Source organism: Heterocephalus glaber, unplaced genomic scaffold (assembly GCF_053883595.1).
Source record: "Heterocephalus glaber isolate CG9 unplaced genomic scaffold, H.glaber_assembly_v1.0 deba00001444, whole genome shotgun sequence".
Taxonomy (NCBI): Eukaryota; Metazoa; Chordata; class Mammalia; order Rodentia; family Bathyergidae; genus Heterocephalus; species Heterocephalus glaber.
The window spans coordinates 28,069,404-28,092,974 of record NW_028258297.1 but is presented as its reverse complement, the minus strand read 5'-3'; the positions used below and the strand labels follow the sequence as shown (position 1 = coordinate 28,092,974).

Below are 23,571 nucleotides of genomic sequence, written 5' to 3'. Positions count from 1 at the left end.
AGTGCTGTTCCTGAAACCACTGATATAATGGTTTCTCACTCTAGGGGAAAATTAAAGCCTGCTCACTCCGCTGTGGTCAAGCTAAGCCTGAGGAGGTCCCTACAAGTATCCATTCCCCCTCTTTCTATATTTGCCGCTTTTGTCTTCGTGACATTTCTGATAGTTCTGAAAAAGTTGGTATTCTCCTCTCCACTAATTAGAATAATACCTACATTTATCCTCCAACTGAAATTTTGCTTTCTTTGTTTGGTCTTCAGGGACCATAAGAGCTATCGTCCTTTCCCAACTCTCATTCCTTCTGTAATTCCTACAAATGTTCACGCTCTTACTGGCTGCTCATGACTGCTACATTGTTAGGGAGATGTATGTATCCTCATATCGATAAGCAGATACCCTGCTTATTTTGCATGAGTAATAGACTTATTATATGGGGTTCACAGTCGCTTTGTAGGCTACAGATGCAGAAATAAGGCATCTGTGATGGAATAAGGTAAAGAGAGGACTACAGTGTTCCCCGCACTCTTAATTCCTTGATTAGGAACTGAGTTTATTTGGAGTCCTTAGTCCCTTCTTGCTCACCTGTCTCATAGTAGTCATAGACCTTCACAAGAGCAGGCTTCAGGTTTCTTACAGGAACGTCTTGCACCACAGTGAAAGCAAAGCTCAGTGTCTGATTGGTAACCTGAGAAAGGAAAGAGCAATGATCCGGAACCAGGGTTTGATACAACTGCTGATCAACCCCTGGGAACCCTTCTTATCCTGTTTTAGTTCGTGTTGTTTCAGAGGCTTTGCAGGGAGCTGCATCCCCAGCCCTTTTTGTTCTTCACTTTGTGACTGTTGCTAAATCATACATTGCCCAGGCTGGGCTGTAATTTGTGATCCTCCCCCTCAGGCACCCGGAGTGCTGGGATTGTGGGCATGGGCCACCACACCTGGCTAATTCTTATCTTTAATCAGCAATTTTGAAAATGGTTTCTAGATAATCTGGCTTATTTATTTTTTAAAAATGTTAACTTGGAGTCAAGACATACTCATGCTTCCATTTTAGTATATATAAACCAATAACACACTGGCCTCCCGCCAATCCTGCCATCTCTGACACTGCAAGTCCTAGGGATGCCTGCAACGAGGAAAGGGAATTTAAAATGTCATCTAACGTGAACAGAGAGGAGGTACTTTTTCAGAAGCTTCTTTAGGGTTGCTCATTTCGTACCACAGGCTTCCTAGAGGAAGAGACCCACAAAACAGGACCATCTACCTGGGAGTGGAGCAAGGCTGATGGGGCCTCACCTGATCCACATAAATCAAGACATTGCTGTTGTTCACTTCCTTCCTGTTCACAGGGCCAGATCTTTCAAGCTTAGGAAAAATGAGAAAAATCCTGATGTTATTGTATAAATGCAGCCCTTGGGGTACAAAGAGACAAATAGATGGTGGGATTCACAATGATAAAAAAAGAAGCTAAGGTTAAATTCCTTTAAACGAATTTGAAATTCAATAAAAATAAAAACAAACTCAAAAATTGTGAACACTTCATTTGACCAATGAGAATTTTTTGACTTTTGTTTGTCATAAGGGGAAAGTATCCTAAAGTTGGATAGTTATTCATCTGATATTATCTGTCATAATGTCTTTCTTCACTGTTATTAATCTTAGCATTCTTTAGACTTTCACACTATTTTTTAAAGTATATACCATCCATTATAGTATATCTTTTCATGAATTGGTAGTTGACAGCTTCAGTTGCCAGTTTTTAATATTAACTAGAATGTAGGTTCAATTACACAGATAACTTTCTTTCTTTCTTTTTTTCTTTTTTTTTTTTTCTATTGGGACCTAGCACAGTGCTAGACTTAAACTTGGCACCACATAAATTAAATTACCTTATGGTAGGGTCAATGTGACTTTGATGCAGGTTCCCATTACTAGACTGAGGATGCAGAAAACCAAATATCTAGCATCCACTTACCATTTTCACTGTTGGTTTCAGTGGACTAAAACCAGATACCATTTTTTTTTTTTATTAAATTCTTTTATTGGTACATTGTAGGTATACAACACAATTACATTTCTCACTGGGAATTGTACCTTTATATAATGCTTCTTGGTTCTTATTTTTTCCCCATTCCTAGCCCTCCCTTCACCCCCTCCACCCTTCCCTATTTACAAAGACTTTATTTCCATTTTTTCCATTTCTCATCATTTTGTCCTTTCCCTTTTTTCCTTTCCCCTGTGCCTCCCACTACCCCTACCCCTTTGGACCTTTTATTCCTAGTTTTACATTACCAGATACCATTTTTACATCAGCGATCACCATGTTAGAGACTGGGCATCTCCCTGTGTAGCTACCAATAAAAGAAAGGAAGGAAATAAGCTTCACTAGACTTTGAATCTTGCCTATTTCTCAGCCTAAGTCACAACATCTTTAAGTAACTTCCCTAATTACTGCCTTGTTCCCAATTACTTTTCCATTCCTCAGAATGGACAGACCTCACAGTCATGAGGAACAGCCCTGAAAATTGCCTGCATGGTATGACACTTGCAGAGTTCACCACAAATCCGTGTGTCTGAGCATAGCTGAGGCATAATGAACAACATTCCCGGGGGTGGAACCCGGAAATGTACATTTTCAAACAAATTCTACACAAGATGCTAAGCAGATTTTTTTTGGCTCAAATTTGCAGTTCATGTAGTTTACAATCATCTTGGGGAATGGTTACATGTACATATTCCTGCTTCTTTCATTTTTTTTTAATCCCCTTGCCTCCTCCTCCTCCAGTTCTCCTATCCCATTTTTCATTCTTCTTGATATTATTTGTCTATAATAGAATACTACTTGGCTATAAAGAATGACAGATTTGAGACATTTGTAGGAAAATGGATGCACCTGGAAAACACAATGTTGAGTGAAATAAACCACACACAAAGTTAAATACTTTATAGTATCTCTCATTTGACTGAGGCAAAGTATAAAAAAATATCTAAATGAAAAAGGATGGGTAGAAGGGGACAAGGGGATAGATCTCCTGCAATAGGGAAGTGGTCCAAGGGAACAAAGGTGAGGGTTGAAGAGGTGAGGAAGGGGAAATAAGAATAATAAAGATATGCCATGTTCAGGATCTTAATAGCTTAATAGCTTCAATTAATGTAAATGTTATATGCCATAACATGAGCTAAGCAGATTTTTTAAACTCTATTATATGCCACTTCTTCATAACTTACATGTTTCAGATTAATGAATGCTCTTTTTCTGTATGTGATGATTATGTTCATAACTAGAGTATAAGATTTCTTTAGTTGAAAGACTATATCTGCATTTATATTTTGCCTAATTAATATATCATGCTTTTGTTAAACACATTTAGATTTTTTTCTATTAGGTATGAATCAAATTATGAATATTATTTTCTCTGTTCATCAGAAATCCATCAGATTTTGCACTTATACCAGAAATCACTAGATATATTTTACCTAGAACCTTTGAAGTGTGTTATTGAATAGTGAGTCTTTTTTCTCTAGAAAAATGGAATTTTAAAAGAGTATTTTACAATTAAGAAGAGTGAGCCTATCTTAAAGTATTACTGAAAGGAATGATTTACTCTCTAACCACGATGGTGGGAATGAATCCTGCAAGCAGACTAAGTAGTGCTTACAAGTACAAATTTATCACTGCCCACAGTGGTAAAGATGATTCTTTTATACATAAGGTAAAAAGTGAAAGTGAAAAGACTTAGTTAATATATCTTCAAATCGACTTTCTGAAAAGCTCATGGTGGCTAGTATTTTGAAAGCTAGGTAGCAGAGGCAGATTCTTACCTGAATTCTAGTGAAATCTGGAAGCTCATGTGGGCTTCGGGACCATCACAAGTCTGAGGTATTGTCTGCACTTCAAGAGCGAAGCCAGAGTCTTCCTTCTCCAAGAGCGCATTGTATTTCAAAGCTGTCTGTTGAATTAAAGAATAGAAATAGTTGTCTCCAGACCAGAGGACCCCTCAGTCTGTCACCATGCCATGTTCCCTGATTTGCTCTTTACTTGTAGAGGCAGGAATAGGTATGGGGGGGGGGGGGGAACAGCTGAATCTATCCGACTTACTGCAAGAATCTTACCTGAGTGTATACACATCCTTCCCCTGACACATTTATGTTGTACTCCCCTGGAATGTTTGGTAATGTGACCTGCTGCAGCAATGGGCAATTACTGTTCTCCACTTGGAATTTTGTGGAAAATGTCCCTGAAGACTGGATTGTCACCGAAGACATTTTCCCAGTTCTGGAAAAAGTAGCGGCTCCATATCTGGACAAAGCATGGAGAGCTACCACTGTGTCCTGGAAGAGATGGAGGTGAGAGCTCAAGAATGCATCAACTGTTAGGGGCTTAGATTCTTCCCAAAGCCCATTTCTGGTATTACAAAGGTGTGGGAGGTTTGCTCTCCTATTAAATGAACTCTGAATTTTAATTCAAAGACAGATGTTAATCCATGATATATCTGATAATCAAAATGTTCACATTATTTCACTATACTCTTATCCCTAAAATAAGCAAATTCTTTCATGGCAAGTAAAAAATGTATGTATGAATCCAGGCCATTTCCTATAGTTTCCTATTTTTCTTTCACTGACACCCAGAGTGACTCCCGCTATTTTCCCACGAAGTTACAACCTTGTTCTCTCTCTTCGCCAAACATTCTCTGGCTTCATATGTGAACTCAAGAGACACAAAGGTAGTCACCAAGTATTGCTCTAATCAGATTAGTGCTCTAGTCAGATAAAGTGAAACCCTATTCTACTGCTGTCCAAGATTTTTCACTCTCTCCATGCTAGAGAATGTACTCCATGCTCCGGAAGGATTTCTCCCATTAGATCGCTTCTTCTCTTCCATTACAAATGGATCTTGATAGTGTCCTTTAGAAAACAGAACTCAAAAGAAACAAAAACAACCACACAGACAGTGTCTTCATATCCTGATTATCCATTTCAAAGGAAAGATGGAGAGAACTGAATTACAAAGCGGAGTGGTACAGATAATAAAAATTTCCTCTCCCACGTTGTATTTCTCCTTTGGAAGAATCAACCATTTTGCCAAGCTTCTCTAAAGTTCAGACATATATCCCAGAATACCAGAATTAAAGGTTATAGTGCTATGTTGTTACAGGTGTGTTTTTTAGAAATATTTCTTGATAGAGCTATAAGCGGCTGGAAGATCAGTGAATGGTTTATAGTCCTGATTGATCCAAATATCCGAAGGTGGTGAGAGGAAGCATGAATTTCTGTCACTTCTGAGAAAAGTCAAGGGTGACCTACTTAAAATTAAGAGCCAGATAGTCTTTTAGGAGAGGAGCGAAAGAAGATGTACCTAGGACAGCAAGAACATCAAAAATACAAGTTTGGTTCACACACCGTATCTTAGACTATCTACTGTGCTTGCTCAGTTAAGAGATTACTTCCATAGGACACATGTGTAAATACCAAATAGTTTCTCAGGTGTGAAAAACTAAAAGTGTAAATAAGGATCAAAATGTATAACTGATATTGTGAAATAGGAAGAAAAGGTCTAAAGGAGTAAGGGAAGTGGGAGGGGCAGGGGAAAGGAAAGAAGGGAAAGGAAAAACTATGAGAAAAGGAAAAAAATGGAAACAAATAGGGAAGGGTGGAGGGGGTGAAGGGGGGGCCAGGAATGGGGAAAAAATAAGAACCGAGATACATCATGTAAAGGTACAAGATCCCAATGATGAATGTAACTGTATTGTATCCCTAAAATGTACCAATAAACTTAATGGAAAAAGAGAGCTACTACCCCTAGGATTCTAGACATTTCAGAATTTTTGCCACTGTTCATAAATCAGGATTTGCTTCCTGACTAAAGGGCTCAGTGGTGCAACCCTGCTTTCATAATTAAGGTATAAAGAGAACTCTAGAACTCCAGCACAGGCGTGAGGAAAACTGTGGGGAAAGTGAATGTTTGGGGCTCTTTGTCTCATTTTCTGCAGACTCAAAATGCTCTTACTTGGCCTTCCCTTGACCCTTTCTGTCCTCCTCTCTCTTGGCCTTGCCCTTGTGACTGCTCATTTATCTCTTGTCCTGACCTCTCACCGCACCCTGACTCTCAAGGACGAAGGCTGAAGGAACCCACCCACCTGGGTGGAGGAGAAGCCGCCCTGGGAGTTCTGTTGCTTTGTGACTCAGTTCACAATGCGCGCTGCGGAAGTCAGCTCCTCTGGGTCAGGGCTGGCTGGGCTGTGAGGTGAGCGAGGAGGACGTAGGCCGTCATCTCCACCTCCGCAGAGGGCGCCTGGGGTTGGTACAAATATCTCTCCGGTTCTCTGGGTTTCTGAGGTCGCTCCCAATGAACTGAGTTATCTTCTGGATAAGAACAAAGGAATAATTAAAATATGATTGTACATAAAAATAAATATATATAAAAGCTGGAGTCACTTTTTAAAGCTGTTAATCCAGGGTAAAAAAATTGAGCTTATTTTCTGTGGTTGAGGAAAATAATGAGGCTAGAAGTTCGTAAGGTAACAACTGAGTTATTTTCTCAAATGTCATTCTAGTAGAATCGGTGAGGAGAATAAGGCATGATTTCTCACTGGTTCACCCCCTCACTTCCAATCTCAAGTTATTTGTTCAGTGTTTAGCTGAAATGAAAGAGGAAACTTACCAACTTCAAAGTTGTAATAAAAATAGTAAAACACCCAAGCTATTGTAATGGATTATAGTCCCTTTCCTAAGGTTCTTTTTTTATTTATTTTTGGTACTGGGGATCAAACTTGGGACTTGGGTCCTTGCCCTTGCATGGCAGGCAGCAGAACCACTGAGCTAAATCCCAGCCCTTTCCTGTGGTTCTTAGTAGTTTTTATTCATCTTGATATCTAGGTGGCTCATAAAGAAAAGTATGTCAACCATGTTGTCTTTGTAAAGAGGCTGAAATACCTGAGTTTTCCTGTAATACTGCTTGTTCTGTGTGTGTGTGTCAATCTGATTGCCTTGAGAGCCTCCTAAGGATTAAAAAGGCACCTTCAGGCTGGGCCTGGGCAGGCCACACAGGTGTGGCATTGTTCCTTATCTGATCCCTGATCTCCTCCTCTTTGGTGTCTCTGCTCCCCTGCTCTGCTTCTTGGCTGCCATAGCTGAGGACCTTAGCTCCACCATGCTCTTCTACCATGATGTTTCTCCCTGGGAGTCTGCTGACCATGGACTGAGCACCCCAGAACTGTATGCCAGACTAAACCTCTTCTCCTTGAAGTTGCAGGTTTCGTGTATATTGTACCAGGGACAGGACAGCTAATATATGACCTAACAAAATATTTCTGGGAAAGTGTGGGTATATTATGACCACTCATCTTGGAATGGGATGAGTTGTCATAGAAATCACAGTATTTCATAGTGGACCAAATCAAAAGGGAAAGTTATTTTCAGGAATTCATATCCCTTTTGCAATCCTTTGGAAATGAATGGAGAGAAAAATCTTGACAAATACCTTCACCTTCTTTCACGGCTTCCTCATCAATTGATTTCAGTATTTCTTTCTTCTTCTCCTGGTTTCCTGCCAGGGCAAATGCGTATGCCAAGAGTGCCTTGGTGTAGACATGGCTGCCGTTAGTCACCTCCTTTGTTGTTTCCCAGGTTGAATTCAGGCAGATCAGTGCTTTGCTGACAACAGGATGCTATGAGGAAGAACAGTGGTGCTGTGAACTCTGGGAAAAGTGTTCCTAGGGGGTCCTGAAATGACCATAGAGACTATGGGATAGACATACCAGTGCTTTTCCAATCTGTCTCTCTATCCATCTATCTAGCCACCTGTCCATCTATTCTCTCACCATCTTTTTCTAAAACACACTTTTTAAAAAGATTATTTTCTAATTAAAATATAAAATAATAAGGAATCGATTAGATACTGCATGTTTTGGATTCGTTTTGGAACATATCTAGGGTTGTTGAACAAGTATATTCTTCTTGTCAGAAATTAGCTAATGTGCAGAACTGTACAAAATGAAAGCTGCCATTTAGCATTTCAAGGCATGATGTAGCCACAGGTCAGTAGAACTCAAAGCAGTCTGGCAAGCTGGAGCGACACCATGGTACCTACAGTGGGAGGCAGTGGGATCTCCAGAAGGGCAATGGTGATATAGGCAGAAAGGGTCACCTCATCTTCTACTTCACCCTGTAAACACAAGAGATGAAAAAGAGATTAATCCCACTTCAGGAAGCCCTTTAAAGATGGACCAATCTTCTCATGGCCAATCTTTTCTCTTCTACGGTTCCTTAGAAGGTCTTCTCATCCATATCCCTATTGCACAAAGTCCATCCCAGCCTAGATTCCATTTCCTCCTCCCCTCTGGTATGCGGGTTTATTCTCCCACCTGTTTCCTGCCATGATTTCCAGTCCCTTCTTCTCACATATCTTTATCCTTAGAAAAACTGACATAGCTGAATGAGCCATGTGGTCATAACTAGCTCCCAAGGGAGATCACCTTCAGGTCATTGTGGAACAGTCTCCCGGAGCTCCTGAAACAGCCACTGTCCTTCTGCTTCTGGAAGAGCCAGCTCAAGGCATGGGTAATGTGGGTTTCATTGATGAAGATGAAGGCTCGAGCTTGGACAAAGGTCTTGAGCACAAAGGCTGTGAACCTGATGCAAAGAAGAATGGAGCGTGAACCACTGGTTTTCAGGCAGCACCTTCCCATACACAGGCTTCCCCCAGCACTCATGAGTCAGTATAAGGGTTTCCATGTGCTCACAGCTGGGAGTCTGCACTACCAAGTGAATTCAGCCTCCACCTGGTTTGCTTCCTTGTTGCTTCAGATGTTCAGGTTTTTCTTTGCTTACTCAGGTGGTTGATGAAGATGTTCCCACTCCTTTGTTGAGGTTTTTCCCCTTCACTGACCTTCTTTTGTAGATTAAAAAAAAAAAACAAAAAACCAACACTAATTTCCTGTTACATACACTAGCATTCTGTCAATGTTTTCTGCCCCCAAAATTAAATTTCCCTACACCCAATTGGCATCTGTCCTGCTCGTTTCACCAATCTCCTTGTCATTTATTATCTGCTACTTGTCTGTGCATTCTCCTTAGAAAAATAGTGTTATTTAATGTAAGGTAGTGGACAGAATGGCCACAGCTTTTTCAGCCTCAGGTTCTAGCATCTCTGGATGCTGGAAAACAACTTCAGTAGTCCTGAGTTTTATTTAAGATGGGTCCTTGAGAGAAATGAGAGAGCACTGGTGACTTATTGAATAAAAAATGAGTTTGGGAGTCAGAGCAGATAAAACCTTGGAGAAGTCTCAACCCTGCCACTTAGTATTTGTGCAATCAAGAGCCATTTGCTTAACAGCACCAGGTAACAGTTTCCACATCTATAAAATGAGGCTCATAAAATCTCCTGTGGGGAGGTTACGAAGCACAAGTATTGTACAGGGCCTGGCACATGGTGCCCTTTTCTTACCAATGTTGCCTTCATTCTTATAATCTTGATGCCCAAAGGCACTGTAGGAGCCATCTGGGTGTTTGTAGTTCAGTTCTCTCTGATAACCTGGGGTGGAAGGTCTCAGGTGATTCCTGAGGAATCAGTGATGCACCAGAGACAGACAGGCTCCCCACACATACAAACTGTAGCAGAGACCACCAACATCTCTGACCTCTCCAGCACGCAGAACCTCCAAGAGGACGGCTCTTCTTCCCCACTGAATGGCAAGCCTGCTTGAGGAGAGAAGGTTTACAACAATAAAGAGAAGTTCTGTCCCCTACTCACCAGAATAGAGATAGCTAATAGCCTTGGACTTGATCTTCTGAGTCAGCTGGTGGGTTTCATTCAGGTATTTCAGTATGTAGATGTTGGGAGTGAACAGGACCATGTTCTGCTCTCCACAGCCATAGGGCATCTGGAGGAGGTTCTGTATATTTTTTATGGAAGAACTTAATATATCACCTGGAAATGAGATAGGAGATATCAGGACAACCACTGTCATCAAGAATCAATGATATTTATATTTATGATGTTTATATCTTAAAAAATAGCTAATGTGCAGGAATTTTAATGTGATTGGAGGGTCAGACAAGCTGGAAACCAAGTGAATAATGAGGAAAAATAAATGTAAGCCGGAAGTTAAAGAGTTGAAGTGCAGTTAAAAACTATGTTTGTAAACCAAAAAAAAATGTGGTGGTGTGGAACCGTAGCACCTTGGGATATTGTCCAGAGTCCTCGAGGGGCTCAATAACTCACCAAAAACAGAGAAATAAGCTCTGGCTGAATCTTTCACCAATTTTGGTGGGAGCTTCGGGATAATTTTTCAGATTTCCCAGCATCTTGATAAACAAATACAATACATAGACATTTACCTTTGATGTCTATATTTTTAAAATCATACAATTAGTGGTTACAGGCATACATCTCAAACTTTGACTAGCTACCTCCTTAGAAAATGCTCTTGATTTTTAATATTCCAAATTCACATTTCCTCGTACTGGGTGGCTTGCCAGGCTATATTTCTTCCTTTTTTATTATCCATCACATTGAACACCTCAGCAGCTGTTCAAAGAAGGCTCTGAGTTTCTGAGGTGTCTGATTACCTACTTCTACTGGGGCCTTCATAAAATGCTTTATAGACTTATGAAAATAATGTATTTTTGTCTCAAAGGGAAGTTTGTGTATGAATAGACACTCAACATGTCAGAATAAGTAAAATAATAAACCAAATACAGCTGCTTGCCTTCCGGGGGCTCCTCCCTCTTGCCATGATCATGACATATTTCATTAGCTGTTCAGAGACACTTCTTTCATGGGAGCCCTTGCTATGGGTGTTGTGCAGGATGGTGGTTAGGAGATTAGATTACAATGATAACGTACCAGGAAAACAAGAACTGACCAATGGTAAGATATGTCTTTTGTTATTCTACTTGTAGATATTTCAAAAATAAATCTCATTCACCTCTAGTGGCCCACTTTACACCTTCTACCTTTCAATAACTGTGAGATAATTTAAGACTTTCAATAACTGTAAAATAATTTTTTCAAATGTGCCTTGCATTAATAGGAGTTGGTCACTTTTGGCAAAATCATTTACTTTATCTCCATCTATGCTTTGTTAAGTTTCTTGTAAGAATGGATTTTGGACCATGAGTTTACTTTTAAAACTTTATTTAAAATTATTAATTATTTAAACCACTATACACTGAAAAACCAACTTGTGCCAGGCACTATTCTAGGTCCTGGGAATAAAGCTGTGAACAACAGCAGACACAATCTGTACCGGGTTTTTTCATTATGTTTTGTTTTATATTTTTGTGGGTTGGTTTTTGGTTTTTTTGCTTTGCTTTGTTTTGTTCTGTCTTGCTTGGTATTGGTACCAGGGATTGATTGAGCCTAAGGCTTTCACACTGGGCTACATGCCTAACTCCCTTTTATGAGACACAATCTTGCTAAGTTGCTAAGCTGGCCAGGCTGGGCTTGAACTTTTGATCTTCCTATCTCAGCCTCCCAGAGTGCTGAGACTACAGGTGTGAGCCACCTTATGGACTTTGTGCTTTTCTTAAGTTCACACCTAGTAGAATTCCAGTTTTATCTTTTTTTTTCAGTACCAGGGATCGAACTCAGGACCTTGCACTTGCGAGGCAGGTGCTGTGCCACTGAGCTACATCCCCAGGCCAACCAGATTTATCTTGTATCATAAATGCCTGTAGCCTCTTTTCAAATAGTCATTTAGGAGTACATATACAGTGGTCAAAAATCAATATCACAACAATGGGAGAAAAATACTATGGTAAGTATATATTTTCATGATTTGCTATAGTAATATAGGAAATTTTCCTGCCATAAAAAGGTAAAATTTACATAAGCTGTAAGACTAGAAACACATATTGCTTTACCAAATATTCATAGATTGTTCCCATTACTTAAGGTACACTTTGACTCTGACCTCTTCCTAGCTTTCCCTAAGCTACTCCCCTTCTCAGCCTTCATATGTGCTAGATGAAAAGGTTCCTGTATTCTAAAGAAAAGAGCTCTTCTGAGAGGCTAAGATGTCCCATTTGGAGTTCTGTTTGTGGCACTGATAGCTCTATTAGTATAGCTAATAATCTTGATACTCTATAAGACTCAGATACCTTGTTTGTTTCATGGACATAGGTACATAGTGTCTGGATTTCCTGCTTAGAATACAAAATATCATTTAGGTGATTTAATAATAGATAGTATTTAATAATTATTATTTAATAATAATAATGTTATTGTCTTCTTATTGCTGTTTTGAATGACTCTTACCTGATGCACACAGAAATGAATTGAATTTATATTCTTTCTTGATTCCTTCAGGCTTGGATGGGAAAAAGGAAAATTCAGAGATGAGAAGATGCTGAGTATCCAGGCACAAAAATAATAATAATGGAAGTTTTGAGAGGGTATCCATGCCCCCTTTATTTGTAACTTGAGTTAGATGATTTCTAAATTCTGTTACATTTAATATGGGCACAAGGTTTGAGAAATTTAGGATACCTCAGGTTAAAAAAAAGAAGGGTATTGAAAGGATAATTAAGAGAAAAGGTAGAAAACTGATAGGAACAGAGAAAGATGTATTCCAAAGAAAAGATACTGGTACAAGGCCAAGCAAGGTGGTACACGCCTATAATCCCAGCACTCTGGGAGGCAGAGGCAGAAGAATTACAGGTACCACTCAACCAGGGCAACTTAGTGACTTAGTAAGACCCTGTCTGAAAATAAAAAATACAAAGAGAGCTGAGATATAGCTCAGTGGGAAGGCCCTGAGTTCAATCCCTAGTACTAAAAAATTATTACAGAATATACCCAGTCCGACTATTAGCTAATAAGAAAACAGCTGAAAAGCAAGTAGGAAAAAGTAAAAAACCTTCACTCTGCTAGTATTAAGGCATGAATTTCTCATATGCTATGAAATACACTGAGCTCCTGTACTATTCTTGTAATTATTTTTAAGGATGTATGAAATGACTTTATTATGACCATGCTGTGTGTAACATACCTGAGAGATGTTTAAGCAGGCAGATGGGCAGATGGCATAGTCATTTTAGTTCAAAGGGCAGTTTCTGAAAGGTACACATTTGAGAATCAATGGTATAGATACTCTATCAGCAGCTATATGGGTGCATATTTTTGTTTTATTTTTTTACTGGTACCTATTTGCAGTGCACAATGATTATATTCATCATAGGGAGTCGGTACATGTACAGAATGTGTCATAATTCTTTGTACTTCTTCCCCCTCTCTCTCCCATCTGTTGGTCCCCTTCACATTTGCAAAAGACCTAGCTCCCTGTTTCTTATTATCCCTCTTTTATTTTGCCCTTTAAATTCTTTTTAAATCAAAGATTATAGACAGTCTGAATTCATTCTCACTATCAGACAAATCAGACTTACCCACCTCAACTAACAGGCCTTTGACAACAGTGTCTTTCCTCCCGGCTTCAGGGACCGTGGCTACCCCATTACCGCAGAGCTCTGGGGACTGTCGAGTTTCCGCACTCACAGAGAAATTCACATTCCCTGAAACAAATGGCCCGTGGACCTGAGCTGGAATGTGCAGGGACTGGATATCCTCTAACTAATCCCCTGGATCCACAAAGTATCCTGAGTTCTGTGGGTCGTTCAAGGCTTACGTAAGAAGCTGGCAAGCACAGGATCAGAAGTGGCAGGGACTGGCACTTTCTTCGTGGGGCCCAGAGTGGAGACGATAATTAAAGGGACCAAGAGAGCGGCTTCGGGGCACTTTCACTCACCCAGCAATTTGGGAGTCACCAGCCAGGACACAGTTTGCCTCCCATCCGCACACAGGCAATAAGAATCTTGGTCTTTCTCTACTGGGACAGCCGTGAAGTCAGGAGAAGCTGCCAGCTGCACACTCACCTGTCACCCACATGGGGGGAGAGCCCAACACGACTTTAGAAGGGTAACCAGTGTATGCAAGGGGGAGCCAAGTGCAAGAGCCTGGGAGGAATTTGAGTGTTAAAAGGGACTGGAAGGAGAACTTGTAGAAGGCACAGAGTTGAAAATGATACATAAGCTGACCGTGTTTTCATAACAAGCTGTACAAACTTCCTGTAGAATACCTATTATATACATAAATATATATATATATATATATATATATGTGCAAACATACATAGAGATAAATATGTATCTATTGGTATTATTTGTTTTATTTTGGTGTCAGTAATGGGGGACAAGGAAAGGCAACAAAAGCATGTTGTCCTCAGGAAATTTACCTACGGGCTTGGGCTTAGATTCGTAAGAATTCTCCCAGGTTTCTATGTGGTTACAGTGTGGCTGAAGTTACTTCCTTTTCTTTTCTTATCTATGTGCTCCTCCATCTATTGGGTTGAAAACATATTGCAAGCTTTATGTGCATAAGGCGCTTCTAAGCCATAAGTGGCTCCTGTCCTCAAGGAGTTTTTCATTGCTGGACACTTAAAATACCCAGAAAGAAGAATTATGTTATATACAGGTAAATGACTTTACAGAAAATCCAAACAATGGAACTGAATGATAGGCAGTGACTTACATCATTTTTTGGTATACAGCCTAGTTTATAATAAGGTTTTTTTGTAAATTTTTAAAAAGTTGAGATCTGGAGTCTGTAAGCTGCGGTTTTGCAACTAGTGTTTTACGTATTTTGGGAGAGAAAAAACGTTCATTATGTCCCTTCTAACTTAGGACTTGGTTATTACTGGAATGGGTGGTAAAACACATGCCTTCATGTTAACGTTTAGTTCAAAGATAGACTGCATACCCAATGGTGATTCCATAAGCCATAATGGAACTGAAGATTTCTTATCACTTGTTGACACTGTGGCCATTACAAAGTTGTAAGAACACATTACACATGTGTTTGTGCTGATGCTGCTGGAAATAAACCTTCTGCACTGTAGGTTTTGATACAGTATACAAGAATAACACAGTTGTGTGAATACCCAATACTTGGAAAGAACAATAAATGACTACACAGTATTACTGGATTATGAACTTATGATACATTTTTATCTTTATGTTAAACTGTATTCCTCCTTCTATTAAAAAAAAAATCTGCTGTAAAACGGGATGCTGTGTTTCTCTAGCTGTAAGCTCATATATCTTATGCTCACTGCATGTCCTGACTGCATCAAAAGGCCACATGGGTGACTAACGTGTGCCATCTAGGTTAAAGTACACTATGGTGTTGCAATGATGACAAAAATCTCCTAATAACACATTTCTCAGAACATATCTCCATCAAAAGGTGGCACATTACTGTATACGTGTAGCTGCAGAAGGAATTATTGGAGGATCTGGAAGAGGTGTTAGTGAGCTAAATGCAACTTTTCATTTTTAAAATTTAAATTGTTTTGATTCACCCAAAATAATTGCCCTTTTCCGCTTCTGGTCATGCTTCGTAGGGAATGGTTCTCATACCCGGATGCAGTCGGGAAGGTAGTTCACTACAGTTGCCTTGAGTGTGAAGGCCTCGCCACGGACCACAGAGTAAGGCATCGTGAACTCCACAAAGAAGGACTGGAAGGCTCGGAGGGAGGCAGTGGGGGAAAGGCCAAGTCTGCTGTCACTGGACAGGCAGAAGGCCCCTGCCTTCCATTCCGTGATGGTGTCCGGGACTGTGACTCCTACTTCAGCCACGCCTGATGAGCTGGGACAGAAAGCAAGCCGGTGAGCTGCTTATTGCTGAGACAGTTAACTGATAAGCCTGACCTAGAACTATGCTTCTGAGTCCTCTCCAAAGAGTTATAGAAAACAAACCGTGTAATCAGGGGTCAAGGTAGAAAAATAAAGGCCTCTCAGTAGTTCTATTTTTCCGGCTATGATGGTCATACTTCTTACACCACCTTGAACTCTGCTACCACTAGAAATCTGAATAGGGATCTGAAATTGTCATTGAACTCTTCTCTCTTAAATACTATCTGGCAATCTTATAAATTACAATTCTCCAAATGGTTTACACTATGTAGGGTTGCCTCTGATTTTCTGCTCAATTATAATTCTATTATAGTTATCACATTCACTCTCTGGGATTGACAAGAATACAAATATTTATAATTAGTGATTTGACTTAATTGGACCACAGTTTTGTAAAGTGCCCTTTCTTTCCTTTCATGGAGATAAATTAATTGGAAAAATAGCTGAAAGTAATGAAATAATGTTTTCATACCCAAAGCAGATCATGCAAATGGCAGTTACTTACTTCACCACTATCAAGTCCCAGATCCATGTTTCAGGAAAGTAGTTTCTCACACTCTTGGTGAATGGCTTTTCAGATCCTTCCACAAGAATCTCATTGTGGGATAACATAACAGGCACTATGAATTTTACAATGAAAGAAAAGAAAATATTTATTTGAAACTATTTGCATATCACATAGTATACATATGTCTTTACTTGCTGACATTAAAATATTAAGATAACTGCATGGGAAACTATGTGATTAGCTATTCATTTTTTGGGTGAATAAAATCTTTGTCAAAAGCAGAAACTGTAAAATCCTTGAGAAAGCAGATCCTGGTGTAGGTGGAGCTGGAAAGAAAAATGAAGTAAGTCTATTTCCCTGGGTAGGGAAGACAGGGGGCACTTCTAAAAAGAAAGTAGGGCTTTCATCTCAAAGGGAAGGAAAAATCATAACACCACATTTCAAGAACACCATGTGTCTGTAGTGTAAATAGTTTGAGTATCTAATGACCAGAGCCAGACAATGTCAACATTATCAGTTGAGAAGGTCTTCTAATATTTTTCTTTCTATAGACATATTGTATCAAGCCTGGTCTTTTAAGTTATTTGTACAGTTAGTAAAAGGGAAAACTATAAACTGTGAACCAAAAAGCCACACACCATGCATAAAATCCCTAACAAGTATCTTTCTTTGGTGAAGCAAAAGAACCTATAAGCAAAAATCATAATATTGGCTTGGGTTTCTACTGGCAGGCAATGAAAATCAGGACCAATAACAGAAGTTCTGCGATCTGCATTTTCTTAAAATATTTTCATACACAGATTAGGAATTAAGGTATTGCCTTCATGGATTGACTTATTTTCAGAAATAATTTGTGATGAGTAGATGCAATGAAGAAGCTCCTTCCAGAGATTATTTCCCCCTATTGTTCATTTGGAAGTTTCTGCATTTATACAGTTTCACTTCTCCAGTTCCTTCTCTATGATGGGCACCAAGGTTTTAACTTGCTCTCTCACTTTCTATTTGACTTCCATACTCAATGTTTTCTAGTGTCTCACTTCTCCACTCAGTAGCTTAAACATCTAAGCAATGCCAAGCCAATTTATTCATTAGTTAGAGGGGGTGTAGTGCCTAAGGCTGCCAACTCTTCTAGGAAATCTTTAAAATATTCCATGAAATGGAAACACAGAAAAAAGCAGGAGTAGCTATCCCAATTTCAAACAAAGTGGACTTCAATCCAAAACTGATCAGAAGAGGCAAAGAAGGGCACTACATACAGGTTAAGGGGACAATTCAACAAGAACAGATAACAATTATAAACAAAATGCATCAAATACCAGTGCACTCAAATACTACTGGACATAATCATCAACACAATTACAATTACATTGAGAGACCTCAATACCCCACAGTCACAAATAGATAACTGAATAAAAAACCAAGAAATATGAGAGTTGACCCAAATCTTTAAAAAAATGAACTTAAAAGATATCTACAGAGTATTCCACCCAAAAACCACAGAATACTCATTCTTCTCAGCAGCATATGGGACTTTCTCCAAAATAGATCACATGCTAGCCCATAAAGCATGCTGAAGTAAATGAAAAAGAATCATAACTATCCCATATATATTATCAGGTCATAAAACAAAAAAGACTAGCAGTCAATGGCAAAAGAAAATACAGAAATTAAGCAAAAAAATGAAAATCAAACAGTACCCTCTTGAATAATCAGTGGGTCACAGAAGAAATTAGACAGTTCCTAGAATCAAATGATAATGCTAGTATGACATACCAAAACCTATGGAACACAATGAAAGCAATCCTCATAGGGAAGTTTATAACTATGAACATTCATATTCAGAAAAGCAAAGAAAGTCAAAAGAAATAATCTAATGATACTCCTCATGGTCCCACATAAATAAGAAAAATCCAAATTCAAAGCTAATACAATGAAGAAAATTATAAAGATCAGAGCAGAAATTAATGCAACTGAGACTAAAAAATACAAAGAATTAATCGAAGAGTTGATTCATTGAAAGAATAAACTAAACAGACATAGCCCTGGCCAAGCTCATCAAGAAAAGAAAAGAAAGGATCCGGGTCAATACAATGATAAATTATAACAACAAGATCACAACTGATTCTGCTGAAATCCAGAAGATTATTAGTAACTATTTTGAGAACCTGTTCTCCAATAAATAGAATTCTGAATAAATTGATAGATTCATAAATACATATGAATTACCAAAACTGAACCAAGAATGTACAAAAATCCTGAATAATCCAATAACAAGCAATGATTGAAGAATTAATTACCAATTAAAAATTACCAACTAAGAAAAGCCCAGGACCCAGTGGATTCACTGCTGAATTCTACAAGAACATTAGGGAAGATCTAATGCCAATATTCCTCAAACACTTTCATGAAATTGAAAGGGAAGAACTACTCCCAAAGTTATTCCTAAAAGCTAGCATTACCCTGATTCCAAAACCAGAAAAGGACTCAACCAAAAACAAGAACTACAAGCCAATCTCTTTAATGAACAAAGACGTGAAAATCTCAACAAAATAATGGAAAACAGAATGCAACAAATCATCAAAAAGATCATACATCATGACCAAGTAGGATTCAATCCAGGGGATGCAGGGATGGTTCAACATATGCAAATCAATAAATGTAATTCATGACATGAACAAAAACAAGGACAGAAATCACATGATCATCTCAATAGATGCAGAAAAGCCTTTGAAAATATCAAACACACATTCATGTTAAAAACCCTGAAGAAAATAGGTATAAAAACAGCTTTCATCTCAACCTGATAAAAGCTATGTACAACAAACTAATGGCCAACATAATATTAAATGGAGAAAAGTTGAAAGCTTTCCCCTCGAAATCAGGAACAAAACAAAGATGTCCACTATAACCACACTTGTACAATGTAGTTCTAAAAACATTAACTAGAGCAATCAGTCAAGATAAAGAAATAAAAGGTATAAGTATAAGAAAGAAAGAAGTCAAATTATCATTATTTGCAAATCATATGATCCTCTGCATAGAAGACCCCAAAAACTCCATAAAATGACTCCTATAATTAATAAATTATAAAATTCAGTAGTATAACAGGATACAAAGTCAACACACAAAAATTAGTAGTGTCCCTGTACACTAATAATTAAGTCACTTAGAAAGAAATTAGGATATCAATACCATTTGTAATAGCATCAAGAAAAATTAAATACTTCAGAATTAACCTAACCAAGGATGTAAAGACCGCTACAGTAAAAACTATAGTACCCTGGAAAAGGAGATCAAAGAGGACATCAGAAAATGGGAAGCTACCCCCTGTTCCTAGATAGGCAGAACCAATATAGCCAAAATGGCCATACTTCCAAAACTAATATACAGATTTCACACAATCCCATTCAAAATAACCATAGCATTCTTCACAGAACTACAGAAAACAATCGTAAAATTCAAATGGAACCAGAAGAGACCCAGAAAGAACAAAAGCAATCCTGGGCAACAAGAGCAAGGCAGGAGGAATCACAATCCCAGACTTCAAGTTATACTACAAAGCCACAATGATTAAAACAGCATGATACTGGGGGGAAAAAACAGACATGTGGATCAATAGAACAGAATAGGAAATGCACAAACAATTCCTGGCACATTCAGCTACATGACCTTTGACAAAGGGGCCAAAAAAGTATGTTGAAGAAATAATAGTCCCTTGAACTTACTTTTGTTAAACAGCAATAAAATGTGTATATTGAATTGATTCTGGTAAATTGAATATCCAATTTCCTGGATTGAATATAGTTCACTCTAAATTTAAGTCCTATTACTTTTTCCTTTATTTTTTATCTTGGAACCCACCTATGTGTCTATCCTTGTGATCAATGATTTTAAGAATCATATGTCCAAAACCTGCATCATCTTCTATTAATAATGAATTTTATAAGATTATAGTTTGGAAATACTGCTTTGAAAATGAGGTGGATGTGCAATGAGTTTATAGACTAGACTTGTAATGTTGCTCAGATATCAAAGATGTTAGGGAACAATTCTTTCAGTAGTCATTATCCAGGGAATATCTTACAATCACATTACATACCATATGAGTATCTTGCATCACATTATTATATAAGAAGGAAATTTAATAATCAATTATTTTGACTGTCCCACTTTATCAATAAAATTGATTCTTGAAGAGAATTGACTTCTTTCATGCCACACATCATGAGGTTTGGATCTTAATAAATCTTTCCTTTAATTTTCACTATGTTTATGAAGATAATCAATTGAGAGATAATATTTTAGAGAATGTTGGAAAGAATGAGTAGAATCAGAGGGGAAATTTTTGACCATACACCCTCAGAGTAAATACCCTGGACCAAGACTGAAAGTCTCAAAACATTGCAAACAGAATTAGGAAATAGAGTGACTATATTCACTTTGTAGTGCAATTTGACATTTCTTTTGATATCTTTTCCTTTGCTTCAAATGATTTTATTCACCACTTTCTACCTCCCATACACTTGCAAAACTTCTCTTCAATCTATATGCTACACCTGAGAATGTTTTTTGATGCTTCACAGAGTTATTTGCTTTTCTTGTATGTTCTATATACCTGCTTTAGTAATTAGTATATATTATCTTATTGCCTTGTTTTTGCTTGTTGGATGGCAATGCAGTGTCTAACCTATCAAAAGAAATGGTCCCAGTCTTGTCCTTGACTCTTATTGTCCACATAACTTTGGGTGATTAATTTGTCAATTTGCCCATGTAATCTTGACTTGTTTTCCATTGATATGAATGATATATCTATCATATATGTCATTATATATCTATATATCTATATCTATATCATATATATGTATCTATCATTTTATTGTCATCATCTTTGCTAAATAATTCATTTTCCATTCTTTCAGAACAAGCTGATTTGTTATTTTACCTGCTATCGGGGATAATGTGTTGTCAAGACATAATCTAGGGTTTCTGATCTTTAAGTTGGTGAATGTGTTTAAGCCCATGCTCTGGAAAAACAATGATTATCCAATGAAACATAAATATTTTTAAATTATGTAAAAATATTACAATATCCAGCCATGACATAATTTTACATAACCATAAAGAATATCTCCTCGAATTGTGTTCCTCATGCTCTAGCACAGCAAAGCTGAGTACTATAATATAAAGTTCAGCATTGTAGAGCCAGAGTATGTTGAAAAGAGCACAGGATTCATGGTCAAATGTTTGGCCTGCCCTGGGCTCTGCCACGAAGAACTATGTCTTGGTTTCCTTAGCAGAAAAAAAAAGCCTAAGTTGGGCAATTTCTAAGATTTTTTTTCCATGTGGTACTGGAAATCAGACCCAAGGGGGTTTTTCCCCATTAAGTTTATTGGTACATTTTAGGTATAAGATACAGTTACATTCATCATTGGGATCTTGTACCATTACATGAGTATCTTGTTTCTTATTTTTTCCCCATTCCCCAGCCCTCCCTGCACCCCCTCCACCCTTCCCTATTTGCAAAGACTTTGTTTCCATTTTTTTCCTTTACTCATATTTTTTCTTTTCCCTTCTTTCCCCTACCCCTCCCACTTCCCCTCATTCTTTAGACCTTTTCTTCCTATTACACAATATCAATTCTACATTTTTAAAATTACAATATCAAGATCTAGGAGACATCAGATTTTACAGAATTTAAAAGGATATAGAAAGCATATTACAATAATCTTTTTTGAAATAAATTTGACAACCTCTAAGAAGTACCTTGGAAGACAAATTAATGAAACTAACTCTGGAGGAAATATAAAATTTGAATAGCACCTACTAAAGAAAGTATATTCCTAGCTTGAAAACATACCTATATGACAACAACAGGGTCATAAACATTTTAACTGATAAATTATATCAAACATTTAAAGCATAAAAAAGAAGAAACACTTCTCCCCTCATTTTAGGAAATCAACATTGTGCTAATCCTAAAACTGGATAAAGATAATAGGAGAAAAAAGTCTGAACATAGATAGAAATTTGTTTAACAAAACAAACTATTAGAAGTCAGATCTGGCAGTATGTAGAAAGTGGTTTTATTATAGGGATGGCAGTGTTGGTTCAGCATTGGAAGATCCACCCCCAAAAGTCATCATTTTAACAGAGGAAAGGAAAAAGCCATATGATCCTGTCAGTAGTGGGAGAAAAAGTATTGGACTAAATTCTACAGCTGTTCATGGTAAAAGCTATCAGAAGACTAGAAGTAGAATAGAACCTTCTCAACGGAAGACCCAAGATTTTGCTCTTGAGGGGTCAGCACTCTACCACTGAGCCACATCAGCAGCTCGACTCTGAGATTCATTACCAATATCCTATTTTGTGAATCTTAAAATTACCCACAGGGCAGAGTACTAATTAACAATATGGACTTTACCTCTATGTAACCGAAAGCATCCTTGGCAAATTTGCATAATTGTGAATATGAGATTTTATCAAAATTTCCATGTTCATCATTCTGACAGTTTTCTGGGTCATTTGCCACATGATTTAAACATGGAATGAAGTCATTGTCCATCATACTTAGCAGGTTATATATCTATAAAAGACAAGAAAACAAATGATGAAATCTCTTTCTTGCTCTTTCCTGGATGATGCCCCTAACCAGAAAAAAAATATATATATGATTGCTATAAGTCATTCCTTAAGTGTGTTTGTGATCTATTAGAAATTTTCTAGATATTTTGTTTTGAAGGGTGTTTTAGCCTAAAGGTGATTATCACGTTCAAGAAAAGACTAAAAATTTTCCAAATATCCAAGAATCACAGCAACATAAAGAGAAATTTAAAATTCTGAACCTTACATTTGAGAAAGATAATATTTATAATACTATTAAGGTAAAATATATTACATCTATATTAGATAATATTTTACAATATATCAGCCAACAAATAAACATAAAATATCAAGATTACACTTTTTAGTTGACTATTGAAATGTTTTTTTAAAACTCCATGACATCTGGATTAGCCAAAATATAAATAACTGGGAGAGGTCTAAATAAAGAATTCTCTGCTTCTTCTTTTTTTTAAATATCCACCCTCCCAAAAAAGAAAAAAAATCTCCATCTTTAATAAAATTAGGATACATTTAATTCTCCAAATACAATTCCTAAAATGGGAAAGCAGATAGAAGAATTGCAAATGATTTGGCCAAATGGAAGAGTAATGTAACTGCATGAGATACTGCTGAGGTACAAGTACGTTTGCCAAAAAGCTTCTTAAAGCTTCAGGATTTGAAAGCATGGGGTCCCTTAGAAGGAAAAAGATGGGTGAACATGGTGTGAAGGAAGCCAAAGGAAAGAGAGATGGGTTTGCTTCACTGGAGAGGGC

The 23,571-nt window shown here is 37.8% G+C and overlaps 1 protein-coding gene across 1 annotated transcript in view; it reads right to left on the bottom strand.

Annotated features, from left to right (window-relative positions):
- Positions 1-23,571, bottom strand: part of LOC101722069 (alpha-2-macroglobulin-like) — a 53,401-nt gene that overhangs the window by 3,428 nt on the left and 26,402 nt on the right. The window contains 22 exon segments of the mRNA XM_087214234.1: positions 580-682; positions 1,291-1,359; positions 1,970-2,015; positions 2,301-2,345; positions 3,817-3,944; positions 4,108-4,326; positions 6,135-6,229; positions 6,232-6,357; positions 7,484-7,664; positions 8,087-8,161; positions 8,472-8,711; positions 9,357-9,529; positions 9,749-9,925; positions 10,220-10,276; positions 10,279-10,302; positions 12,257-12,308; positions 13,388-13,509; positions 13,743-13,869; positions 15,412-15,640; positions 16,193-16,307; positions 21,138-21,219; positions 22,617-22,778. Of these exon segments, the coding sequence (XP_087070360.1) occupies positions 580-682; positions 1,291-1,359; positions 1,970-2,015; positions 2,301-2,345; positions 3,817-3,944; positions 4,108-4,326; positions 6,135-6,229; positions 6,232-6,357; positions 7,484-7,664; positions 8,087-8,161; positions 8,472-8,711; positions 9,357-9,529; positions 9,749-9,925; positions 10,220-10,276; positions 10,279-10,302; positions 12,257-12,308; positions 13,388-13,509; positions 13,743-13,869; positions 15,412-15,640; positions 16,193-16,307; positions 21,138-21,219; positions 22,617-22,778 (2,647 nt within the window).